Source organism: Nilaparvata lugens, chromosome 8 (genome assembly GCF_014356525.2).
Source record: "Nilaparvata lugens isolate BPH chromosome 8, ASM1435652v1, whole genome shotgun sequence".
Taxonomy (NCBI): domain Eukaryota; kingdom Metazoa; phylum Arthropoda; class Insecta; order Hemiptera; family Delphacidae; genus Nilaparvata; species Nilaparvata lugens.
In genome coordinates, this window is record NC_052511.1 from 15,278,733 (window position 1) to 15,301,081 (window position 22,349).

The 22,349-nt window shown below is 35.9% G+C and overlaps 1 protein-coding gene across 1 annotated transcript in view; it reads left to right on the forward strand.

The window, feature by feature from the left end:
* LOC111064140 (muscarinic acetylcholine receptor DM1) overlaps positions 1–22,349 on the forward strand; it is a 159,114-nt gene that overhangs the window by 124,950 nt on the left and 11,815 nt on the right. The window contains exon 6 of the mRNA XM_022351822.2: positions 7,605–7,736. Within this exon, the coding sequence (XP_022207514.2) occupies positions 7,605–7,736 (132 nt within the window). The remainder of the gene's footprint in view (positions 1–7,604; positions 7,737–22,349) is intronic.

Sequence of the window (22,349 nt, forward strand, 5' to 3'; positions counted from 1 at the left end):
TGTATGTTGTAAGCTTTCAGTTATCGTACTTTTGTTTTTAAATATTATTCACCAGGTCAGTTGTAGAGAGTCTTAGTGCCTGTTGCACAGAAGCCGGTTAAATTTCAGCCATGATCATTTCCACGAGAACCAATCAGAGTCTTTTGAATTTCGCCCTCTCTGATTGGTTCTCGTAAAGTTAATCACGGTTAAAACTTAATTGGCTTTTGTGCAACCAGGCCTCAGCGTGCTAATTGGATTTGTATAACGATTGATTCTGGAACATGCCATTAGATAAATTCCATCAATTTCAGAAGAAATCTGCAGTTAAATCGTGGTCTTATTGAATCATCACTACAGCAAAACAAGAATTTAGCTGCTAGTACAAGTTCATCATATTTTTGAGGTATCAGAGTCTTCTTCATATCAGAGCCGGGAGACGTTACGTCGAATAAATGGAGCGTCGGTGAAAAGAGATGAGTGATGATATGGAGCGAAAGAAGTAACAAGTTCTCATTCGTCAATGCGACAGAAAGGGAAACCATGTGATTTATGTCACTAGACGTGAAAGAGGGAAAGAGTGTGATAGTGTGGTTGTGGAGTTGAGAGAAAGTTCCTCGAGGATATTTTTCCACCTGTATCATCCAGCAGCCACATAGTAAATCAATAACCAGCAAATCACAGCAGCAGACAACTGCAAGAAGATAGCCTTCGATTATGTCTGTGATAAAAGTGGCTTCAAGAGTAAATCGATTTCTAATGTTAGCCTAACTACATCTCCACTCCTTCAGGACTCTCTAATTCACGTTTCAACTGATTTTAGTCACGAAATGCGCTGCTTCTAAGGACAGCGGCAAGGAAAAAGGTCAGATTCATTCGATTACCTCACCCGTAAAGAACTTTAAAGGCAAAGGTTCATCCGGGCAGAACGCTAACTGAGATAGTATAGAGCGCTTCTGTGCATTAAGAGAGTAGAAATTGAGTTTCATCCGATATTAATCAATACTGACCCTGAATTATGGAATGAACTTGAATTTTCTCTCAAATTCCCCAACCCTTTCATAGATATCGTTGAAAATACTGATATAGTTTGATAATGTTTTTTATCCAACCAGTTGGTTTTCTGAATAGTTGTGGAAATGATATTGTGGAAGTTATCAATACTAAATAAGAAACTAGATAATCTTCAATTATTAAATGTAAAATAAATGAATAATTTTATTTCCATCATAGATTTCACTTGACAATCATTTAAAGTTTTGGAAATTATATGACCACTTGACAAGTTCAGATTAATGGAATATCGAGATATCGGTTTCGGTTGATGACCATTATCAATCTCTGGTAAACTCTTATTATTGGTAATGATTTACTAGAAATTAATAATGGTGAATGAACCAAAACCGGTATCTCGATTTTCAATAAATCTATGGATGGATAATACCATAGAAAAACAATAGCGTATCTTATGCTGTTGTTTCTCTATGATAATACCTAGTATTTTCATTTAGAAACCAATTAATAGTTACATGTATTAATTAATAGTTAACAGTCACATGGAAATTCGGTGAGCGCTACTATTCAAAAAATATTTGTCAGCCCGGGAAGGACTTTTGAATAATGTCGATGCTACGAAAAATAGAAGTTAGTTACAAATTTGTAATTCTTGCTTATTGCCACCATTTCCTATTTTCAAGGCACAATAATCATAACCCTAGTCGTTAAAATGCGCAGCCATTAAGCTAGATAATTTGCAATTTTGCATTCTATAGGCATGAGTTGTAACATCACCAGTGGTGCACACTATCTGATAAGTTCTCAGGCCGGAATAGATGCAAGAGTAGGGTAAGGTCGAATTTTATGATTTAATCAATAGTAGCTGACTACACCGGCGTCGTGTACGGTACTCATGTTCCTGTAAATAGACCAACTTACCCCAGTAATCAGCATCATCACAGTCATAACTCTCTCACCTTCCGACAATGCATCACGTGAACGAACATCCTTATTACAAATTTTCAACAATTACAGAAAGTAGTGAAATGTTTTTGTACGCTAACAATAAGGTTTTTTATTCACCTACCAATTCGAGCATAATTCATTTAAATGATTGCCAAAGAATCTACTCCTTCTGACAAGGAACTTGTCAGACAATTAATGTGAACGATTAGTTCACGATTAGACTACAGTATAACTGCAATCATCCGAGTTGATGGAGACAACGATTAGGCTAAAGTATAACTTAAACCATCCGAGTTGACAGAGACTACGATTAGGCTGAAGTATAACTCCAATCATCTGTGTTAATAGAAACCACGATTAGGCTACAGTGGAGAGAACATGTTGAGAGAATGAAAAACGAAAGAATCCCCAAAGCTGTCGTTGCTTACAAGCCAGAAGGGAGGAGAAGTATTAGAAGACTAAGAAAAAGGTGGGAAAATGTTTGAAGGCGGAACAGGTTTTAATGCCTACCCCTGTAAGGAGACGACGACGACGATGACGACGACGATTAGGCTGGAGTATAACTCCAATCATCCGAGTTTATAGTGACTAACCCAATGGTTGGATAGGTTTTTATAATAATTGAAGTTTTACATAATATAGAGAATTTAGAGAAAAACTCAATACGATAGTATTATATACTTTGATGATAACTGGTTAAATACTTCAATGTATAAGTTGAACTTTCCAGAAGGAGTAAACATATCTTATATTTGTTTAAATGAGCGGAGATTTCACCTACTTTCTCCCAAAAGTGATTCGAACAAAGATCATGTTGTGTTCTGCTGTACAAGCTATGATGCACAGCTTTAAGCTATGCACAACATACTACACCATTAAAATATATTGCATCTACATGTACTTCATTTCTGAAACGATCACTCCATCAACATTGAAGCCATACATACTACTACCATGAGTAATCATTCAACTACTTGTAGATTCCAACAACTCACCTTCTATCTAGCGTTGGAAATGATTACCAGGAAAATCCGAAAAGACAAGGAAAATAATTATTCAAATCCTGTTTCCCGTTTGAGTTGGCACCAATTTTGGAATGCCGTTTGGCATGATGAAAAAATCTCCTTTTGACATGATTGTGCCAGTCAGGCTGTGCTCGTTTACTGGCAGTGTGAGTGAGACGGGGGACGAGGCAAACAAAACGTCCAAAGGTATTTCTTTTGTAATATTTCAATTAAGAAGAGAAAAGCGGCTAGAAGAGAAAGGCGCGTGGTTTGGGTTGTGGTTAGCTAAGCGGGAAGTAGTGTGGTGGGGGGGAAGGAAGGAAACCTTTGGAAAGGACAGAAGAGGTTTGTAGAGGTTTATCTAGAGCCGAGGGCATATTGTACACACTCTTTCGAGTTTTTCCTCTTATTTTGTCCGCTTTCCGTCGCACTTTTTTCCACTCTTTCACTCTGGAGGAGCGTTGCATTAGGGCAACACCGTGACCTCATCACATGCCACAAAGGATGTGAGGACTTATTTTTAAATTATTCATAGGGGGAACTAGCAGAGCTGGGGTTGGGTGGGGATGTTCGTCCCTGTTTACAAAGCGGTAAACAATGATAAGAAGGGAAATAGAGATGGAAACTTGTGTTGAAGAGCACTGGGTGCATCTGGAGGAAAAGGAGAAGTAGGAGAACTCGATGTAAGGGGTGGTGGAGTAGCAGGAGGAGGAGGAGGAGGAGGTGGCGTGGAGTAGTACACGATAAACAGCGGTGTCCAACGAGACGACAAGTTGAGTAAACCACTTCCCAATCTTCTTCCTCACTTTCTTCTGCCCAATTTTCCCTTCCAATCTACATCTTCTAGCTCTCTATCTCATTCTGTTGTATCACGTCTGCTAAACTCTTACTTCCTCCAAGACTTGTCCTTTTATCTCTCTCATTTTCATACAGTAGTAATTCCGTCATTTTATCGTTCGTTTTTGTACCACTTTCTCCCTATTCCACTTCTCCTCATATTATTCCTTTCTTCCTCTCTTGCTCGTTCTATTTCTCCATGCAGTTTCATCCCCTGTCATTGTTTTATCATCTTCTTGCTCTATCATGTTCTTTCTCTGTACTGTCTCATCTCCTGTCTCTTTTGTAATGTTCTCACCTTTTTTACTTCATTTCCTTCTTTTTTGTTCCATCGTTTCAGTTCTTTCTCTTGATTTCATCTATTCCTCTCCATATTTCTTCGTTTCCTTTATCCGACTGCTCCTGCATGATCGTTTTGTTCAATTTCTCTTCTACTGGCTATTCATCAGATATTAAAATTCTTCATAATTTTCTCTTCACGTTTTCATCTTTATCTTGCTATCTTCCTCTGTCTTCTTCCCTTCCTTTATGTCTTCTTCCTCATCATCTACAAATCTTTTTTTCATCATCTTCCAATATTTTTTTTCTCCTCCTGCTCACGTTCCCCATTTTAAAATGGGGTAGCATTGTTGCCTCTTTCTCTCTTTTTATCGTGTGCACCCATACTCCAACCTTGCTGAACTGGCCACTCGAGCACTTCCTTCTTCGTTTGTTTGCTGTCCGAGTCGCTGCTTCCTATAACACTCTCTTCTTTTCAAGTCCTCATAAATTTCTCCAAACATTCATCAGGCTCACTTCAGTATACAATTGGAACAATATTCCTCATTACAAGTAGAAATAATTAAACTTGAATTGAACTTGTGTTCTATTTTGTTTTTCAAAATAAAGCACACTATCAACGAATCTATTCAACGAGATCTACTTGAATTATTCAATTTTTTCAAAATGTATTCATTTTCGTAGAACCTGAAATTCTGTATGACTCATAAAATGTACACATTCCAATGTAGTGAGCCTCATTCTATCCAGCTTGAAATATTGCTTATATATGATCCATATGCCAGTTTCCATTACCAGCAATTTGAATCAAGATCTCAATTTGTATGATTTTGATATTCAGGCAGGAACCTCTGGATTCCATTCTTCAAAAATAATTATTGAAAATTGAAAATTTCCAGTCTTTGAAGTTGGAAACGCAAATTACAAGTGTGGAATACAGTAATGCATTAATCATTTTGCTCGCTATGCCGGCAATGCATCAAAGTCAGAAAGCAATTAAATAATAATTCATCATGATTGCTCGCCAGATTTGATGAAATTGATTGGCGTTTTGTCAAAAACATTCACCGCCAAGTACCCAACTCCTGCTGTTATTTGCTTGCCATCGTATTCATTAGGAACGTACGCACATGTTATGGCGCAAAACATAACACAGTAATTAAGCATTTGGGGAACGCAGATACATTATGAAGCCTTCCAAAATGTACTTATGGATTCGTTGCATGAAATTAATTATCTTTTCAGCTCAATCGCAATCAATCACTGACGAAGTGAAACGTTAATTTTCATGAAAATAATTCTAAAAAATAAAATAATTTCGACGATATCAGTAGTGGAATGTAAAATAAATAGTATTGTCGATGATGGAAATCAAGAAGGTTATTCTGTGTAATTATTGGAACTGTGTGTAATGGGTTATTGCTGAATATTCATTTTCCAACATTAAAGAGCTCTGCATCACGATATAGAAGGAAAACAGAATTCTATAAATATGAATTTAATATTTTATATTCTGTGTTACCATTCTAGAACCAGAAATATTAACGTTATTTTCTTATAAAAGTGAATATTATCACGTATATTCAATATTCATGAAAAATTATGTACAATTCGCTAAACAGAATATTCATTTATTACAATTTCATTACGAATACAATTAGCTAGATCAGCTTTTGCTTAAATTTCAGTAAACTACAATCTCAAATCCAAAAAACAGAAAACTTATCAAAATACACTTGCGACTATAGTAATCGAGTGAATTGCCATGGAATTTTCACTTATTTGTCAAATAATTTCTTGGAAATTATTTTCTGTTGATACATCTCTATCAATCTCTGGTAAATCGAGCAGCAGGATATACAGAATAGATGGAACCATATGATTGTCCCTTGTTTGACCTATCAATGTTAAGCTCTGTCATTGGCCGAGATGAGACACACCTACAGTAGGCGGGGAGCGTTCAAATTACAGACACAAATACTGAAATTCGCAGTAGCTATGAATATAGTTCAATTAGATCAAGTCTCTAGTAATTTGTAACATCTTTCCCCAATCAATCATATCAATACTTGAATGAGGAACAATAATGATACTATAATTTATATTCGAATAGTTTCAAAAATTCACCCTTGACCTTAGAACGTACGAATTCTTCTTCCACGCTTGGTTCCAAAGAGTTTTACCAAGGGAGAACGCACGATAAGCAGTTCTATAGATCCCAAGGGCGATTTTCTACAAAATATCTTCGAGTTTCCATTTGGTGTGGGCCGAATGGTTCAATACTCTGGTTATTCTTATCCATGCTTTTTTCCTAGCCGTACTCTTTCATTTTCCTGATATAATATTTCCATTTTTCCTTCGATTTTCTGTGTCTGCTCTACCACCCTTATTTTAAAGGTCGTGTATGGTCATAAAGATCCAAAGAGGTATGACATTTTTGGTAATAAGACTCAACTTTCATCACTCAACGTATAAACAATATAAATGAGAATTGGGAGTGCAATCGATTATGAAGTTTTTACGTTCTTCTGCTCTTCCAATAATATTTTAATGATTGATGATTTGGTACTTATGAATGAACAATTATTACTCCTCTGATACTTGGCACATTCAAGTTTGAGGAAAAATGCAATGAATAGAATAGAATAGAAATTTATTAGCCCAAAAAACAGGATGTCACAATTAGACATATAGGCCAGTCAATATAACAGTAACAAAACAACACTCAGTCAATACAAATAACGTCAATAAAAACAATACAAAGTTACATTTACAATAAAAACATTTGTACGGTATATTAATGCTATTCATATAACAGTAAAAATTCTAAATATTGAAATCTTCTACATTCATTCTCATGCCGATAAACTCTTTATCTGATTAAAAGGGTTTTTTCAAGAGAAATGTTTCTAAAATATGTTTGAACCTCCTGTGATTGCGTTGCCTCACCTCAATAGGAAGCCTATTCATCAATTTAATTGCAACATTCGAGGGACTTTGATCAGTTTTATGCAGTCTGCTTCTTGTTACATTGAGCGTCTGATTGGATCTTGTATTATAGAAATGAATTACATTTCTCAACTCCATTTTCTCCGGATTCGCTTTCAGAAATAGTAAGCATTGCATTATACATAATGAAAAAGAAGTTAGAATGCGAAGACCTTTGTAAATATCTCTACAATGTTCGTGATTCCGCGCCCTGGCGATGACTCTGACAGCACTTTTCTGCATTATGAAAATGTCTTGTGCTTGTGAACAACAGCCCCGGACTATCAGGTCATATGAAATAAGTGGTTGAAAAATACCAAATAAGCCTGACGTAGTCCATGTTGGTCCAGCTCCCCACATAATCGTTTAAGGGCAAACACACTGCTGCTCAACCTACTTTTCAGAACAGCAATGTGTTGTGCCCAACTTAGAGTAGGGTCAATAATTATTATTACTAGGAATTTCTGCTCCGTACCAGTATCAATGGCACGTGTATTCAGGGTATTAATGTTAATAATCCTCTATTGATGATCCTTCAATCCTTGTCTGTTCCAGGAAGATAAAAAAGACTCAAGAGCGTCTCTGTCGGTTCGTCTACCAGCGCCTATTCACCCAACAATGTAGAGAGATCTACAACTACAACTATTCACAACTAAGCGGATCACTATGGCAACCAGTGGACGAGGGGTAAGTTCACAAAATGGCCGACTCCATCATGATATCTCGCTGAATATGCAGGAAATCTTGCATTAATACAACAAGCATTGCAGCGCATAGAAATGCAATATCAGCTCTCTGAGATTAGTCTGTACGAATCAGTGCACTTGTAAAGTTGTTATCACACTTATATGAGTTTTCAAATAGGAGTGAGCTTATCAGTGGACTGCGAAAACTAAGGGAAAAACTCTTCAACTCTGAACTACTACAGGATCATGGAAGCTCGTGATTCTCGATTTATTATTAACTGGATTAACTGTAGTCCATTCAGCGGTGTATTTCTGGAGTGGCGCATGTTATGCTGCGATAACTGCTGCAGCTGCATATCATTGTTAGATTTGTTCTCCATCAGGCTGCAAGTGAACTAGCTCTGTTGTTCCGAGATTATTCTGGTGGACTAAATAATGTGACTATGGTGTGATTCATTGCAAACTGTCAGATTTGTTTGAATAGAATGCGTTCATGTTACTTATAAAGAATGCTGACAGTTTTGAGTGAGCCTCACTCTGGCATAGAGTGGAACTAGATAACTTTGATGCACAATAGGCTCGAAATGTCAAAGCGATATGCACCCTCGCCTTACTGAGGGACTTTTCAATCCTATTGAATTGTAATATTTTGAATTGTAGTTTTACCTTTTAAATTGTGTTATTTCCTCGTGGATTCCATTAATGAAATTCTCACAAATGAGAAAGTTTCATGAGGTAGATCCCTAGATTGAAACAATCATTGTATAAGTTTTCCCTGGTAGATCGAATAGGTAGAATTTTCAACTCAATCCATTATGATCCACGAAGGTTTTGTTTCCTCATGTTTAAAAGAATACAAAATCTTCATGTTTTAAATGCAATTGAGATTCTCTCAAATTGATTACGGTACTGCAACCATTATACATTTCAAGATTCTTTGGTGAATTTTATGCCTCATCACCTGTTCATCTTAATGTGCACTAATTGATTACTTCTACTTTAGTGATGATTGATAAAACTAAAAACTATTGTAAAAGCGCATCCGGTATTGAAGTTTCCGAAATTCCTCTAACATTTCGTTGACACCCTTGAGTTTCGCCTATGAATTTTTGGTCTACATTGATTTCCCATAGGAAGTTAATAGTAATTGATATCACATTCGAAAATAGTATTATTAAAAACTCACTACATCTATAATATATTTATTTATTTATTAAATAAATATAATAAAAAATAAATGGCTTATACAAGTACGGGATAGGAAATTCACAAATTACGCATGATTAACTTGAAATTCTGCATATAGATTCTTAACTTACCGAGGATGGTTATAGGCCTATTTTTAAGTCTTCAAGATCTCAGTACGTCGTATTTTCAGTTTGTCAAGTTCTCAATAAGAACCTTGCGGAGCTCGGGTTACCTGCTAATTTTCAATAACAAAATAGAATTAGTGAATGTTGATAATCAATCTTCCGTATTCGTTTCATATTACCTGATGTAATAACACTAGTATGATTATGAAAAAAGTTATTGATACAACCTTTTTACTGCCGTATGCATGTTATACACTACAATTTCACATTCCATTTTTTTCGAAATTTTACTTACTATATTAGTAGAGTTGAAATCCCTTACAAAATTTCAATTGCCATACAGAAAATATCATGTCTCATGGAGTACCTATTCAATATCTGTTGTTATTATTGGAATTAGTTCAAATGTATAGTGGAAAACTAAAACACCAGGATTTGACACTCATATTATTCAAAAATTAATCTGTCCTGTGGAAGCACGTGTACAGAATTTGGAATCGTTCCTAGAATGCAAATAGCACTTGAGGGAGTAAAGAGTGTGTAGGATTATCCTAGCTCAAGAATGAATTATTCAAAACAAATATTGAAAGTAATGTTTTTATCTCCTCTTTTATTCTTATACACGATGATCATCGTAGCAAACTACTTCGAAAAATGAATCGCATTTCATAGAAAGGAGCAAATATTTATTCAATATATGAAGCACGTGGAATGAATGCTTGCTGCTCTATTTGCATTTATTTTCTCCTCCATTGCGAGTGTATAAGATATTCTATGCAGCATACAATGTAAGAAGCTCTAGTATGCAACACTATATACATACTTAGTTCTCTATCTATTGCTCTAGTGTAGGCTATTTCTAACCATAATATAGCTCTATTGTATGATTCTCTATCTATTGCTCTAGTGTATTTCTAACCATGTATAGCTCTATTGAATGATTTGCAAATAATATTGAAACCTGTCAGAGAAGAGCTCAAGATCATTGAAAAAATGTATGGAATCATTTCGGAATTGCACGCAATGAAAGTTGAGTATTGGAGGGTATCAAGGGGAGAAACAGGTGGAAACAGATACAGTACATAGTCTACACAGAACAGTGTGTGCCTTTTCATGGTGTTTTGAGTGGGAATGAAAACCATAACGCCACCATAACAGGAAACACAGTGCTTGTAGCTGGTGCGCGCGCTACTATTCATTTCTGAAAATGGGTTCGAGCTTCAAAATCAGATAGAGCACGTTTCAAAATCCCATTTCGCGGTTTAAAATCCACTTCCACTTCTTGTTCCGGCGTGAGACCCCTCCCCATAGATATATCCCCCTCACTGACAATTCCTCCTCATCCTAATCCTCCTCCTCCTCCTCCTACTTCATCTTCACCGCCTTTCTCCTTTTTTTACCTAACCTGCTCTTCCTCCTCCTTCACCACCATCTCATCCTCCTCCTCCTTCTCTTCACGCTTCTCCACCACCTTCTTCACCACCACCTCTCTTCTTCCTCCACCTACTCCTCTTTTTCCACCCTCTCCTATTACTCCTCCTCCTCCTCCTCCTCTTCCTCCACCTCCTCCTCATTCTTCTCCTCATCCTCATCCCTCGACGTATAACCCTTACCAACAAGCAATAACACTTATACACGCCATTCGTTCCCTATTCTCTGGTTCACTCCACCTATTATCATTCCACCCTTTTGTATGGAGCTTTCAATTGCTCTTTCTCCGTCAACCTCGATTCTCCTCGCAATCACTATCTTTCTTCATCCATCACTATTTTCCCCTCTTCTTGCTCCGTCTGTTGTGATGCACAGTCCACTTCATGCTAATACTTTGTGCAGTTTCAAATAATGATTCACTCAAAAATATTATGTCGGCTATACTATGGAAACTATCCATAGGAATTCACTGAAGTTCCATAGTTTAGTTTAGTTTGGTTTAATATATTTCATCCAGTGACCTCCTGTGGAAGGGGTATAAGGATTTAATGAAAGAGAAGCTTACTTAAAGATGAATTCACCACCTCAAATGAATAAATATAATTTTATTGCCGCTCAACATTACATTAGTTAATGTTAAAGATTTTGAAGCGGTTGTCTGTGTGGTCGCGCTGATGTCCTAGCGAGTAGATGACGAGTAGTAGACTAGACGAGTAAGTGAAGTGATTTATGCGCCTGCTACTTTCTTTAGAAGAGTGACCATTTGTAGAGCCGAATCCTCTAGATATAATTTTCATTTATAAGTCTTACCGCTTCCCAGCTCTTTAAACCCACCTAAATCTATAGCTCTACTCACCTCTCACCATCATCCGTCTCCGTCTAAAGCCTGGAGCTTATGTGAGCATCACTCTTGGGAAAAATGAGATAGTGATGAGAATGTTAGGATGTTTGAGAGAAAAATACCATCTCCGCGAATTCCTGAGCCATTTTGTTTTCCTCCGTCGCGTCTGGATGATCTTTTTGAAAATCCTGCAGCGACGACGTGGAAGACTAACAAGTCGAGTGCGTGAGCAAATACTCGCTCGTCGAGTACATCCGAGCCAACGCGAGTGTATCTCGGTTTCCATTGTTTATTCAATTGAAGAGTTTGCGAATAAACACTTGTTGTTTGAGCTTTGAGCCGCTCCTACTCCTGCTCTCTGGAATTCTTTCACGCTGCAACGCTTGTTCCACCTTGTTAACACTGGAGGTGTGCAGGTTTCTTACTAACACTGAAAGTCTGGAAGTGTCTTGCTACAGTTAGATTAACTTCAAACTGTCAGCATCTGTTTAATGGAAGGTATTGATGTTATTCATAAGGTGTACTGACAAATTAGTGCAAATCTCACTACACTGGTGATGTGGAGGTACGGTAACTTGCTGGAGTGAGAATCACGTTCAACTGTCAGCAATAGTTGAATGATAGGCATTTATGATAATTATTCATAAGGAATACTGACGGTATGAAACGAATACAGTATCACTACACTGGAGGTTTATCGAGGTGTCTTGGTGCAGTGAGATTGACGAATAAATTTAATACAGTCATTAACTTAACTTAATTTAATCAAATTACATTTTTTTCTGAATTTTAAGTAAGTATTCTTAAGACAAAGTTTTCTGAGACTGTCAGTATTGTTAAATACTGTATTGTAATTATTGTAATACAGTAATATTGTATCTACAGTATCTATCTACAGTAATATACAGTAATATACAGTAATATATATTACAGTATCTACAGTAATATCAGTATTGTAATATTTAACAATACAGTATTGTTAAATTGAAGGCATTGATGTTATAATATGAGGAATACTGACGGTTTTAAATGAATCTCGTCACACAGGGAGTGTTCTCTGAGTTATCACTGCTCTTACTCAAAGACTAAGACACACACTGACACACTGACACACATATACAGTATATCTCAGCACAAATGTCTCATTGTATTGATTTCAACGCTTTAAGCTTTAAGTTCATCCAATTTGTTTTAGTTCTAGGAACATTTTCTTCGATAATCAATATCAAGTGGAAACTTACTTATTCTGACAAAAGCTATTGTCTTTATTGAGTGAAGCAGTCAAATTTTGGAGATTTACAAACTGTCAATTTTTCCAGTCCTCAAGATCAGTTACAACTATTTGATATTAACTAGAAATAGAAACATTTTCTTTAATAATCAATATCAAGTGAAAACTCATATATTTTGACATAAGCTATTCTCATTATTGAGTGAAGCAGTCACATTTCGGAGATTTACAAACTGTTATTTTCCCAGTCTACAAGAACTCTTACAAGTCCCAGTTACAACTCTTGAAAGAGGATGGCAATACGGATATTGTCATGAAGAAGCATTGAGTCAAAGGCGTTGTCTCAGACATTCTAAGCTAACTGCTGCAAGCTGCTTTTGGACTCTGGACTATTATTACTACTATCATTGTACTCGAATTGGATGATCTTTGTAGCCTATCTGAACTCTCTTTCATTTTTTTGTGGTTTGTTGAAGAATATTTGTGTTTAAAAGTGCTGGAGAATCATAACCTCTTTTGGATTAATTTGCAATCAAAATTCGGGAATTGAATAGTAAGGGCTATGAGCCCGTTTTCCCATTTCCAATCATTTTATGAATATGTGTTTTATCATTGATAAATTAATGAATAAAAATAATAATAAAATATGGAAATTATGACTTGGAGAATGAATTAAATAGGATATTTACGCTGTCTGAGATATTATAAAAATCGTATTTCAATTCAACTTCTTCTTCCAACTGGGTGAATCTCCTAGTACTTGTTGAAGTTTAGAATAATTTCTTAATCAATCAAACTTATATTAATTCCCAGAATATCATTCCCAGCAAAAACAATTGATCAACAAGACAGGTAGAATTGGATGTGAACTAATATTGCGAGTTTTGAGTGACATAGTTCACTCTTTATGAATATTCGTGTCCCCAATTGATAGATCAGTATTATGATCTGGGTCACATCAATAAATTAAAAACTCTGATGATGTGTGAAAACTGATAATCAGTATAAAAGGACTGATGATTCTGATCATCTCAATCCCAAGTTTAAAAATTGCTTTCAAATAAATGTTTTAAAAATTGATCAAAGACTTTTTTCAAGACTCTTATTCGTAAGTTTCTATACAGAAAATATAAACATGGACGAAGTCTGTTTCCAAAACTTTGGAGGAAACCCTCGTATCAGGAAGTAGATGGAAGTTTTCCCCCAATTTATTCTGTTGATATGGAGAGGAATTCTCCCTCTCACTCTTGATCCAGCAATACTTGGAGGGAAATACGGGAATGTAACTTTTCAAGCTGACTGATGACCCAATATCGTAAGAAAATTTTCCGGAAACAGCAACCACAAACAAAACTTGGTTCCAATATTTGTTTTATTCAGTTTTATATTATTATTCTTTTCTACTTGGATCACAGAATTTCTCTGTTATATTTCATGAATCAATGGCTGTTTTTAAAAGTGGGACAGCTTCAAAGTAACTTGAATTTTTTCTCTTGAAACTTCAGCTATAAATGAGGATTGAAGATTAACTTCAATGATGTCATAGAATGATTCATCATTCTCAAAAGTATCATGCCATGAGATTATAATTTAGAGTAGCAAAAAAATCACATTACAATACCACAAATAGGTAAGCTAAATTAAGAAACGAGAGTACTATTGTTAGTAGAGAAGAACCGGGATGCATTCTTTATCTCGTAGATAATATTAAGCGAAGTCAGCTTCTCAAGTGGTCACCCATAGATACAGGTGATGTCTTTCGTATTATCTGAGTGATACTAGGATAACGGTGCCAACTGATTTCAAAACTGTTAGTGAATCGGCCATTTATCATCAAAATCGAGAGAAATATTCTAATCTATCAACAAATTTTTCTTCTAAAATCCACATTTCGAATTCTGGGATAAAACTGATATCAAGGGAAAAATCAAGATTATCACGTATACTTCAGGTGAAGTATATTTAGTATATTTAAGTATTATTTTAATAATTGCAACTCCATTCACGGTCTCACATGTTGATCCCTGAACCGATTTACCCCGTTCTCAGCAACAAGATGTACTATATGTATAGCAATAACATTTGATCAACTACCTGATTTGTATCCAGCTATTAGCTATTTCAGCTATATTGACTATATAGTCAACCAGCCTAGTATACCAATAATTTATCATATTTAGGAATATACAGTAATCAGACATGATTGTGCAGTTGGCTTATTTCAACTTTAGCCCGCCACATCTGTAGTTTCACAGATCACCACGGTGTCAAGTAATATAGATATTCAACAACCCACATATGTTGTTGAAACTGACTGATACATCATTCAAGCAGTAGACTTACGTTTCTCTGAAATTCTCTCTTGAAATCCAGGATGTAATAATTGGAGGTACTTGAAAAAGTGACGCTTCTGTAATTTGGAGAAGGTATAAGGTTAGTTACACACACATCGATTTTTTGACGTACGATTTTTTTCCGTCCTTATGAATTCTATTCATTTAAACAGATAATGTCAAACAAGGTGTTTGTCAAGTTCCGTTTGATCTGTTAGAATTCATAAGGACGGCCAAAAATCGTTGCTGGTTTTAGAGGTGACTTGCATTTCATCAATCAAGCAACAAACTAAAGTTTTTCAGATTTTCGAAATACCCCTAAAAGCGTCTAGTGGCGCTACTGCGGCGTGGAAATGAATTAGGGGTTGGGAAGCAGATGAGGTGACGCAGGTCACAGAGTATGTAAATCCCCAAGAGCAAGCAAGTATACGGACTTTGGCTCACAGAGGCTCACACAGCCAAAGTAGAAGCTTCTGCCTTGAAATGTGGGCAGGACAAGAGGAAAGAAAATGGAATAAATATTTGTTGAGCTGAAAGCGGCGTCGTGTCTGTGTTTGAGAGGGAGAAAGAGAGAGTGAGTTGGTGAGCACGCACACATTCTCAACTCGGCATACATGAAACCCTCTACTAACACCATTCCACTGAGTCCCTCTGTTCGTGATAATTCAGGTTAGGTTAGGATGAACTAGGCGCGTCACACTGATTTGCTTTTGCGTTCCTAATTTTTCCTTTCTCCCTTTTCCAACTTCATCAGTTTCCCTCTTTTCCCTCTCTCTCTCGGTGTGCAGACCAACATCCTGTCCAGAAAATCTAGGATTTCTCGCTTGTAGAGCACATTCCCAACACTAGCCCACTGACTGGGGGAGAGGAATCTCCGGAATTCTTTCTCGATTCTTTTCTCTCCAATCATTCCTATTTTCACATTATTCTCTGATTTCAATCTTCACCTACAGACAATAATTCTCACTACATAATATCATCTCTATTTATCTTTCTTCACCAACCCTGTCCCTTTACTTAACGCAGTAACAAACCATCTACGTGATTAGAATTTCATTACGAATGTTTCTAACAATCCCACCCCTAACCCTCTCCTTCCGAGAAATCTTATCTCTTGTTCCGTTGACTTCATTCTTTCATTATTCTGTTTTCTTCAGTCCTTCATCCCTTAAAGAATTTCTTCCCATTCAATTATCGACGAACTGTTTTATTCGCGAGTATCTTCTCCCAGACTAACAGTTTGGTCTCGAAAAAATTGAATAAATCTCTGAAAAATATGAAACACCTTAAGCAACTCAAAACATCAGGAACGGGTATTGGGAATAAAAGATTGGAGAGGAAAAGCAAAGAAGAAACTTTGAAAAACAAAGTCAGAAGCAAGAAGGTCAATTGAAGTTAGAAGAAATCGGCTCTGGGATATACCTCAAGTAACTATGATTTTTGTTTAGTAGAGTATCCTCCTTCCAGACTAGAAGTTCGGAGGTCAAGAAAAACTTCAATAAATCTCTGAAAAATATGAAACATCTTAAGCAACTCAAAACATCAGGAACGGGTATTGGGAATAAAATATTGGAGAGGAAAAGCAAAGAAGAAACTTTGAAAAACAAAGTCAGAAGCGAGAATGTGAATTGAAGTTAGAAGAAATCGGCTCTGAGAAATGCAGAGAGGAGGTAATTTGAGAAATCCCGGAATAATAGAGCTCAGATTTCTCATAGTTCTACAGAAAGACTGTAATGGGAAGTGGGGCAGAAGGTGTCCAGTCATAAGGTCCGAATGATTAAGGGGAAGAGAAGCCACGTACTGAGAAAAGAAGGATATAGAAGAGTGGAAGATAAAAGTGAAGAAAAGAATAGAGTGGGTCTAGTAATGAATCTGTGTCATCTCCGTTGTACCGGTATTTTCCACCTGGATTTTCTCAACGAAGAAAATGTTGGAGGAAAACTCTAAGTGGGAAAGACTCAATCTCTGGGGAAATTAGGCACGCTACCTCGATATTTCAGGATTCGATGTCGACCGACTCATACACTAGTGAGATAAATTATCATTTTTTGCCGGGATTTTGTAAAAATGATCTAGTGATTCTTGCCTCCTGTCAGTCAACCTTATTAAGTCACCACCCACAACATCATTATTTTGTCCCCGTTACGTCATGCAACGTCAAAAGTCAACCATGACATGCCAAATGAAACCTCTGGTGGGTAGAGCCTGAAATTGATCCATGTAGTGGACAACTCACACAATTATAGTGAACGAGCATACTACTCGTGTAAGAATTATTTGAGTGCACAAGTGTTGATATCAGTGTACAAATGATTGACCTATATAAGTGATACATTGTTCATATCACTCGTATTATCAGTGAATCATTGAAAAAAACTATATGAGTGACAGTGTTCTTAACAGTAAACAATTCTGTGTTCAAACAGTGAAATATTATAATCATAATACATTAATTATTGAACTTATACTAACTAAAATGAAAGAACAAGTTGAATTACAAGAGTCATTGTATTCGAAAACTGTTCCCAAATCTTCGGAGGCAATCAGATTCTGCAGACCATGTTTTATAATTATGCAGTTTGATAGGATTTGTGTTCTTAATTTTAAACTATATTCATAATATTTCCTCGAACTTTCATTAACTACAACGATTGTTTATTTTTAAAGTATACTTCATAACTTTAGAGTATAACTACAAGGATGCATAGAATTATTCGTTGTAGAATTAGTTTGAGTTTGGGTTGGTTGAATAGGTTAAGTTTGTTTTTTGGCTCTGGAAAATTATTTCTTTGATATATGAATATTTTCTATTTTAGTGTTAATGATGTGAAACATTTCTTCTATGTTTGGTTTTGAAGAACCTACATTTGAAAATCTACGTTGTGAAAATAATCATAATCAATGACTGAAAATTTTTGTGATGTGAACAACTACAAGACTTAACCTATTTCGGACAATGCGTAACCTTATCTAAATTTGGGAGAAGAATAGCACAAGGTTACCTTTATTTTTTCTCTTCCTATCATTTTGATGATCTACTTATTGTATCAATCAATAAATAATAAAGAATATATCGTGAATGTGTTATAATCAATGGGATTGATATGAATTGAACGTTATAATCCATTGGAATGTACGAGCTCAATAATTATTTCAGCACGAAATAATACCAACCATTATGTACGAGCTAGTATTATTTGAGCTAAACTCCATGTTGTGAATAACAGTGATGAATATAATATCCGTAGCACTCTGTTTCCCCCACAACATTTCCTATCAAGTTTTTCAGATCCCAGAACAAGGGATAAGAAATGTTTACAGTCTGGGGCGATGAAAGTATCTCATCCAATTTTGGATCTAATACTTCACAACGTAAATTGCCCACAGTAATACCGAGCAAAATAAGGAAGAAGATGTATGAGGCTATATAATGTAGAATAAAGACAAGGGCGGTGTGGAAGAAACAGTATCTTGTAAATTGTGTGAAAGTGAATTTCAAATACTGGCTTGAGAAAAGAGAAGTGATAAGAAAAGTAATGAGAGACGGAAACGGAAGAGAAAGTGATAAAGAGCTTCAAAGTAAAGGAGTTTGTGGAGAATGTTAGCACTCAACAATTTAATCTTATTACGTTTATTACGTGTACAGTAGTCTATTGTATTTGAAACGTATGTTAATCTTTTTTGCAATTTATTCTGAACGAATAAAAGTTCATTTTAATCCGATTTTTCTTGATGCTCTAGTAAAAAATCATAAATCCGATTGTAATGTAATATAAGATTTCCACAATGAGATAAAAGTCGCCAATTCACCTAACCTACTTCATGGTGAATTCTTCTACCTTCGATAGATCTATTCACAATATTATTAAGAAATTCTCAACAACAAGAGTATTTGATCCGTACTCATTTCACAAAACTCTTCATACAAACGAGTCTTATATTTGTCATGAATATTATAAAAAAAGCTCTTGAAAGCTTCTGAGCAAATCTATATAATTCTCTCTCTACTCTTCTTCTTCTTGTTCTTCTTCGTTCTCTCCTATACTCTCCTTCTCATCTTCTCTACTACTCCTCCTCTCCCTATATTATTAGTGCGACATCCTATTATATTAAGCGAGCAATTCTTGTATATAATTAAATATTTGTTTATTTATATGGTTATATATGTCCAACGGATCTCGAAAACGGTTCCAACGATTTCCACGAAATTTGAAACATAGGGTTTATGATATGGAAAATTCGATTGCACTAGGTCTCATCCCTGGGAAAACTCGCTGAAGGACATGAAAAAGAATAATAATTAATTATACATCCTTGGAAAAGCAGATGATAATTTCGTCGTCTGTCGATAACAGAAGATGCGTCTGCCTGTGTGGGAGAGAGACATAATTATGTTCAGCTGTGTAATCAATCAGCTTATCTCACGAGAAATATTATTTAGAAATTTCAATCGACTTGATCAAAATAATCTGATTTGTTAACATGACTTGGTATATCATTCTAAATTAGTGTATATCATAGTTTTCAAAGTTAATCATTATTTTACAGTTTTAAGTGATTAGTGAGTGTTTTGTTATTCAATTTGGTTTGTAAACAATCTAAATTAGAACTTTTCTGTATTCAAAAATTGAATAATTTTTCAATGTGCAAGATTTTTCAAGAAATCTAACAACATAGCTGTTTATAACTTCATATCAAACAAAAAATGATGGAGTTCTCATGTTATTAGCAAAAATATCAAACAAAAAAAGTGGATGAAAATCTCAAGGTTCTACCAAATCTGGCATATCATACTTGGGTTATGTTCACTCTACCCATGCATCAGCCAAATCTGCAACTGGATCTGACAAATAACAAAGCGGAAAATATTCCACCAAATCTGAGCCGTTTATTGAAATATAGACTGAATTTTACCTTACAAATACTGCAGCGAGAACAGATGTTCCGTATCGTTTCACTGTCAAATATTGCTCCAGCCTAAATGGAGAAACAGAAAAAAGGAAGAGCGAAAAAAGGAAAAGTGGTGTTGGAAGGGTGAGTGGGAGGGAAATACTTCCGGGCTGATGAAAGCGTCGGAGGGAGGGGTGGAGAAGGAGGTGGTTAGGGGGAGGGGTTGAAGAAAACAGAATGGAAAATACAGCTGGAGGATTTTTGGCGGGATGATTTCGGGAGGAAAGATGGAGGTAACCTGATATCGCAAATAGATGTGCTGAGAGTTGGGGAGGAAGACTTTGGATAAGAAAAAGAAGAAGAGGAAGGAAGAGAATAGGAATAAGAAGTGGGAGCAGGGATCGAGGCGTTCGTTCTCGATATGTGCTGGCAGAAAACTCAGTTCTCAACAATGCTGGTTCTCATCTTACATTTGGAGCAGCCTTGAGCCGCCTATCAATTTCGAATTTTCAAGGGTTGGATGCAATTAATTCAAGAATATTCTGAGGGAGAATTATTGATGAGAATGAACGACATCGGCTTATGATGAGACAGTCATTATATTGGTGAAAATAGATCGGGAATAATTAAATCACTGGTTACATGTAGCTGTTACCAGTGAAGATATTATACTCATATTCCACTTCATATTAGAAGGAAACATAGAATCAATTATCAATCTCTTCTAACTCTGATAAATTTGCAACAGATTCATTATCATTATATTGTATTATCAGAAGAACGACTTCATGAACTTGGAGAGTATGATTATGCGATTATTTCTCATCGCAGACGGATTATCAATGAACACTAAATACACGAATCTCAATGAACACTAAATGATGAATCATTAATATTCAACTGTATTCAGAGATTTTGTATAATAATAATAATTGTTCCATAATGGAATAAAATGAGCACACAATAAATTGAAATAAATGAATAAATAGCATTCTATTGACATGGAACAATCAAGTTATAAGCAACGTCAATGGTCAATATATATCACAGAGTAGTCATAAAACATACAATAAACAAAAAACATGCAGTAAATTAATATATGAATAGGATCCAATATGTTTTGGGGTTAAATTGTTGGTGAATTCACTTGAGCAATAGTATGACCTTAGAAGTAGCCAGTCATATAATTCTTTCTTAAACTTGAACTTAAATTATTATTTATTTCCTATCAAGATGGTTTTATCAGCACAAAACTAAAGTTTCAATACTCAATGCACTATTATTGTAGCCTATGAGGTCAAGCCCATGCACTTTTCCAGATATTCCTCATTGAGATGACTATGAAACTGGACGTATGATACACTTAATAATTATGCACTGTTCCCCTTTACTCAAGACAGCTTGTTCTTACTTACTTGTTCCCCTAACTATCGGACTTACTCAATCTGATTGTAATGAATGTTTCTGATATTATTCATTCTCAGACATATCATTTTTGTAAAATGTGAATGCTATCACGTAGCTCAGTTTGATTGATATTCCCCATCCTTCCTTGCCAATAGAAAACTTCTATAGTTGCGAGTTCAGGCAGCACAATATCACAGCTTATTTCGTCATCGTTTAGTCTTTTTCGCACTGGAGTTGAACGCGGGTAAATAATATGAGTGGTAGACATCACTTATGCAGGGCATGGCGTGCTCCTCATGTTTAATAATATGACTACGTAAGAGCGGAGAGTCGAGCCTCGTGTCTCCGCTCGTCGAGCCTCCTCGAGCCTCCACGTGTCCTCTCGTGCCTCCTCGTGAGTCGTGGCAGCTGAATCATCTGTTCCACTTGACGCTTTCCATTCATGGCCACGAGAGTGAAACTGATAAGACGCGCCGCAAATGTCGAGCAACCAGCCGCCGGCGTAAGTCCCAACCGGGGCATCAATTATTCACCAACTCATTACTGCTCAACAGAGTGTCTCCTGCCAGTCGAATCGGGAGTGCAGTGTCTCGAAAGTCTGTCAAACATCATTGCAATCGGAGAATGAGTTTGGAAGTTAATGCGCTGAGAGTGAGAACACTCGTAATCGAGTTGGGATGTTGTTCCCTTTCTTGTAGAAATGTCACTGTGATACTCTGTGTGAAATGAGAAAGTATCCTTGATAAAGCCATTTTTGTTCGCATACACAATCTTCATTTCAGAGCGTTCGTATTACAAAGTATATTTTTCCATTCAATTTTACCTTCAAACCATGCATTTGACTGTTATTGTTGGTCTTATATTTCATGCGATCGTGTTTTTGTCGAAAAATATATGCTAGCAACTTCAATAATACTCTTATCTGAGGTTTTATCCAGAAATCCAGACAATATGTTCAGTGTTTAAATTCTACCTGTACATTATGGATTCTAATCTCAATAAAGTAAATATTACTAGAATAATCAATGATTCATAAGGTGAGATGATCTAAGATTATGTAAGCTTGTAATTTATATGCTATAGTATGCATTAAGCCTGCATAGTGCATATATGTCATTGTTATGAGAGCAGATACTCCTCAGATAAGAGATTCATTGTAATTATTTAT